Source organism: Anoplopoma fimbria, chromosome 16, assembly GCF_027596085.1.
Source record: "Anoplopoma fimbria isolate UVic2021 breed Golden Eagle Sablefish chromosome 16, Afim_UVic_2022, whole genome shotgun sequence".
NCBI lineage: Eukaryota > Metazoa > Chordata > Actinopteri > Perciformes > Anoplopomatidae > Anoplopoma > Anoplopoma fimbria.
This window is the reverse complement of record NC_072464.1, coordinates 23,410,545-23,416,717: the sequence shown is the minus strand read 5'-3', so window position 1 is coordinate 23,416,717 and position 6,173 is coordinate 23,410,545. Positions and strand designations below refer to the sequence as shown.

The window sequence follows — 6,173 nt, the reverse complement described above, 5'->3', positions numbered from 1 at the left end:
ACAAAGAAAACCAAACAAATAAGTTCAGAAATTAAGTTATGTGTAATAAAATGGAATGACACAGGAAAAAGTATTGAACACGCTTACTGAAATGTATTTAATACTTGGTACAGAAGCCTTTGTTGGTAATGACAGCTTCAAGACGCCTCCTGTATGGAGAAACTAGTCTCATGCATTGCTCAGGTGTGATTTTGGCCCATTCTTCCACACAAACAGTCTTCAGATCTTGAAGGTTCCGTGGGCCTCTTCTATGAACTCTGGTCTTTAGTTCTTTCCATAGAGTTTATATTGGATTCAGGTCAGGTGATTGGCTGGGCCATTCTAGCAGCTTTATTTTCTTTCTCTGAAACCAGTTGAGAGTTTCCTTGGCTGTGTGTTTGGGATCATTGTCTTGCTGAAATGTCCACCCTCGTTTCATCTTCATCATCCTGGTAGATGGCAGCATTTTTATCAAGAATGTCTCGGTACATTTTTCCATTCAGCCTTCCTTCAATTATATGAAGTTTGCCAGTGCCGTATGCTGAAAAACAGCCCCACACCATGATGTTCCACCTCCAAACTTCACTGTTGGTATGGTGTTTTTGGGGTGATGTGCAGTGCCATTTGACCTCCAAACATGGTGTGTATTATGGCATCCAAAGAGTTCAATGTTGGTCTCATCTGACCAGACTATATTCTCCCAGTATTTCACAGGCTTGTCTAAATGTTGTGCAGCAAACTTTAAACGAGCTTCAACATGCTTTTTCTTCAGCGATGGAGTCTTGCGTGGTGAGCGTGCATACAGGCCACGGCGGTCGAGTGCATTACTTATTGTTTTCTTTGAAACAATTGTACCTGCTGATTCCAGGTCTTTCTGAAGCTCTCCACTAGTGCTCCTTGGCTCTTGGACAACTCTTCTGATAATTATTTTCACTCCTCTGTCAGAAATCTTGCGAGGAGCACCTGGTCGTGGCCGGTTTATGGTGAAATGATGTTCTTTCCACTTCCGGATTATGTCCCCAACAGTGCTCACTGGAACATTCAGAAGTTTAGAAATCCTTCTGTAACCAATGCCATCAGTATGTTCTGCTACAATAAGGTTGTGAAGGTCTTGAGAGAGCTCTTTGCTTTTACCCATCATGAGATGTTTCTGGTGTGACACCTTGGTAATGAGACACCTTTTTATAGGCCGTCAGTTGGGACTGAACCAGCTGATATTCATTAAGGATCGCTTTCTAATTACTGATAGATTTCAGCTGGTGTCTTGGCTTTCCATGCCTTTTTGCACCTCCCTTTCTTCATGTGTTCAATACTTTTTCCCTGTGTCATTCCATTTGATTACACATAACTTAATTTCTGAACTTATTTGTTTGGTTTTCTTTGTATGTATGGATTACTTGGGTTGTTACCGACATCTGGTGAACATTTCATGTCAATAGCACCTTTAGAAATATATTTACTGAGAACAATGGTGACGTGTTCAATACTTATTTTACCTGCTGTATATGTGTGTATATATATATATATATATATATATATATATATATATATCATTATCATTCTACTTTCTGTTCTCTGCATCTCCTTCTCTAATGGAAAATGCACTTCTCTCTATTCCTTTAATAAGTCTGATGACACACACACACACACACACACACACACACACACACACACACACACACACACACACACACACACACACACACACACACACACACACTATGTAAAAGGCCGTGCTGAGGTTTTTCCATCCGGGTGTTTACCTGGAACAGACCGGTGTATCCTCGCTCCTTTAATTCCCTTTGGTCCTGTTTTTCTGAATATTTTTTATTCTTGTTGGCAGCTGACAGAGTATAAAACACACACACACACACACACACACACACACACACACACACACACACACACACACACACACACACACACACACACACACACACAGAGTGAGAACACGACACCGTTAATGGAGTGGTAGTATGGTAGTAAATGTATTTCTTTAGAGAGATGGAGGTGAATGGAAACATGAATAAATGTGAAGGTTGTAGTGAGCTGTAGGAAACTAAAGCTAGAAACCCTTAACCTCCAGACAGCAACACATTTATTACTTTTATTAATAATTCATTATAGAACATGTCAGTGTTTTATTTTCGCTCAGGATGAAATCATGAAAAGTATGTTTTTTACATATATAGTATATCCTAAATATAAAGTAAATATAAAAAATGTGTGTATGATTTATTTTTTGATTTATTTTTTATATATATGTATTTATATATATATATATACATTTTGTATGAATGATGTACGTTTTACATTTTTGTGCAATTTTTAATACTTAATAGAACTTTTTTGAAGAATATGTTATTTACTATTTATTTTTATTATAATGGTTTTATTTTATTACATTTTTATTTATTTTATTTTGTGCTGGGTGGAGTAGATGTTTAGTGTCTAAATCACGTTTATGATCAAACAAATAATTAAGACAAAACGCACATCGAAGATCAAATTTATTTATTTATTTATTTATTTATTCAGGTAGTTTTATGTCCCAAAATGTGAAAAAGAGGTTAACTAATATCGGCTGTAGCTGCATGATATATATATATATATATATATATATTATATATATATATATATATATATATATATATATATTATATATATAATATTCAATTAAGATTCTTCTTCAGAAGATCATCAGGAAAGAAGCTCACAGATGTTTACAGCTGTTATAAGAGCTTAAGGTTGAAATAATATGAGATTTGCAGGATTTGTGTAAAAACATTTTTTTTAACAACACAAAAATGCGCAGAATCGAGTTTTTTGTTTTCATTCTTTCACCAGAGGTCTGGAGAGCTTAACAGAGGATTATTACAATAAAAACCTCTTATAATCTTGACTTAATCTCCATTAAAAAACATTTTCATGCTCCAATAAAACTCACACGGTTATTAATAAAAACACATCTTCACATAATCACTTTATTCATTTTCTTTCTTTTGAACCATCAGTGCAGAGAAACTAGTGAATTATGATTTTACCCACAAAGAAAAGAGTTTCACACACACACACACACACACACACACACACACACACACACACACACACACACACACACACACACACACACAGTTTTTAATCAATCATTATTTCCATTAAAGCAAAAAAAAAAAACTTAAAATATTCTGCGTCGATTTCTGCGCATGATGACGTCATTTTACATAAAAGCTGCATAAAGTTAAGTATTAATATTTCCACAGTCGTTTATATGTTTCACTAAAGTCAAACTTAATTATCATTTATTTGTATCTTAATTCTGTTGCATCTTTTCATGCATTTAAACTTTATTAACACTTATTAAACATATGCACGTATATGAATATATATCCATATTCATTTATATATATATATACCAATATACAAAAACATATATGTATGTTTATATGTATATAGTTATATTATATATTATATATATTATATGTTGTATAGTATGTGTAGTTATTGTCTGTGTAGTTGAGCTGCTGCAACACTTGAATTCAATAAAGGAATATAATAATAATAATATACATATGTATGTGTCTGTGTCTGTATATATATATATATATATATATATGTATATATATATATATAAGATAAGATAAGATAAGATAAGATAAGATAATCCTTTATTAGTCCCGCAGTGGGGAAATGTGCAGACTTACAACAGCGTAGAGTTAAAGTGCACAAGAGACATAGTAGAAGAAGACAAGATAAAAAAAAAAATAAAAATAAAATAAAACAAGTATTATAAATAAGCAATAAAAAAAAAAAAAAAACAGTAGAAAAAACAACAATAACTGAAATATTATATTTACAGACAGAGAAAAAACAACTATTTCAACTATTTTTAACTTTTTTTTATATATATATATATATATATATATATATATATATACAGTATATATATATATATATGTACACAGACACACTGAGTGTGTTTTTGTGTTTGGGGAGAGGAACGGAGCTGGTGACCTTTTTTGAAAAGCTCCGTTTATCAGAAGCTGTGAGAAGCCGACGAACAGAGAGTCAGAGCAAAGTATTTAAAAAAGAGTTCATCCAAAACCTGCAGCTAAGATAAGATAAGATAATATAATATAATATAAGATAAGATAAGATAAGATAAGATAAGATAAGATAAGATAAGATAAGATAATCCTTTATTAGTCCCGCAGTGGGGAAATGTGCAGACTTACAGCAGCAGAGAGGAAAATGAAAACAAGAGACATAGTAAAAGAAGACAAGATAAAAATAAAATAAAACAGTATTATAAATAAAATAAAACAGTAGAAAAAACAACAATAACTGAAATATTATATTTACAGACAGAGAAAAAACAACTATTAAGCTCAATGACTTTCCTGTATTATTATTATTATTATTATTATTATTAGTAATTGTTTTTGTGTTCTTTAATATGTGTCATTTATTATGTATTCTTTCTTGTTGTATTTATGTTTTATTGTTAATAAACATGATGTTATAACATTACTACACTATAACATCCCGCAGAGACAAATGTGTGATTTATGGCATTAAGACTAATTAAATTAATTATATTATATTATATTATATTATATTCATATTCATATTCATATTATTATTATTATTATTATCAGTGTTCTATCTGAATGCTTTGTATTTATTCTATATATTTACTATCTATTATAAATAACTTCTCTGCTTCAGAGTCACATTTTAAAGTCAGAATGTAACTTTCTGTTCTTTGTTAAATAGTTTAATTGTTATTAATGAATCGAATGATCCTCGTTGAGTTCAGACTGAAATAATAATTTAAGATCATCCTGCGTCATTATTTTAATGACTATTTAATTCATTTACACTTTATTTTGTGTCATTTATGTTAAACAGAGTCAACAGATGACTTTATTAAATGTTATTTATTCATTTAACACCGTTTATCTAAAGACTATAAACTGTATAAACTCTCCTCTCATTCAACCCTTCCTCTCTCAGCTCCTCTTCCTCTTCCTCTTCAGCTCCTCTTCCTCTTCCTCTTCCTCTTCAGCTCCTCTTCCTCTTCCTCTTCAGCTCCTCTTCCTCTTCAGCTCCTCTTCCTCTTCCTCTTCCTCTTCAGCTCCTCTTCCTCTTCCTCTTCCTCTTCAGCTCTGATGTGACTTTGACTTTGTGAATAATTCTTCTCAGAAAAAGAGATGAAGAGGAGTTTGTGCTCCTCGGCCTCAGACCTGGAGGATGAAGAAGCTCCAGAAGATGAAGAGGAGATGAAGAGGAGAGGTCATAAATCATTTAATGACTGGAGCTGACACCGTTTCATTCTCTTATTATTATTATTATGATGTTATTATTATGTTCACATCCAGTGAGAGAGGATATGAACTTTATGGATCTCCTCTTCCAGGAGGTCTCATTGGTCCAGACTCTTCATCTCCCCGGCTGTGCTGCCTCCTCATTGGCTGCTGGCTGTCGGAGGGGCCGGTCCTCCTCTGAGCTCTGCAGAAAGTCAAACCCCAAAAACAGAAAAGAAAACTCCCCCAGAAGTGAGTATCAATCAGAGAGAGGGAGAGAGACGGAGAGGAAGGACGCAGAGACCCAGAGACCCAGAAAACACCCAAAAAACCCTTCTGGGGACTCGAACCCACGCAGCCAGGATGGCAGAGCGGGCCATGCACTGCTCCACACAGTTGGGATTACTTTGGAGACTCTGAACTCTGACTTGAGCACTTTTTCTTTTTGGTTTTCTGTTTTTGGACGCTTGGAGAGCTTTTTTTTTTTCCTCCTCTTCCTCCTCCCTCCTCTTCCTCCTCCTCCTCCTCCTCCTCCTCCACCTCCTCCTCCTCCTCAGAGAGCAATGAGTGAGAGGAGAAGATCTGCTGCAGCCCTGAGCTCCAGAGCCCACGCCTTCTCCGTGGAAGCCCTGATCGGCTCCAACAAGAAGAGGAAGCTGCGTGGAGGAGGCTGGGAGGAGAAGGAGCTGGAGATGTCCATGGAGAGCCTGGCCGGACCGGACCGGGACGACCAGGGACACTGTCTGGACCTGGACCCGGGTCACACACACACACACACACACACACACACACACACACACACACACACACACACACACACACACACACACACACACACACACACACACACACACACACACACACAGAGAGAAACACACACACACACAC

At 35.2% G+C, this 6,173-nt stretch overlaps 1 protein-coding gene across 1 annotated transcript in view; it reads left to right on the top strand.

Annotated features, from left to right (window-relative positions):
* Positions 1-5,802: 5,802 nt before the first annotated feature.
* tbx15 (T-box transcription factor 15) overlaps positions 5,803-6,173 on the top strand; it is a 37,836-nt gene continuing 37,465 nt past the window's right edge. The window contains 1 exon segment of the mRNA XM_054615589.1: positions 5,803-6,044. Within this exon segment, the coding sequence (XP_054471564.1) occupies positions 5,849-6,044 (196 nt within the window). The 5' untranslated portion in view covers positions 5,803-5,848.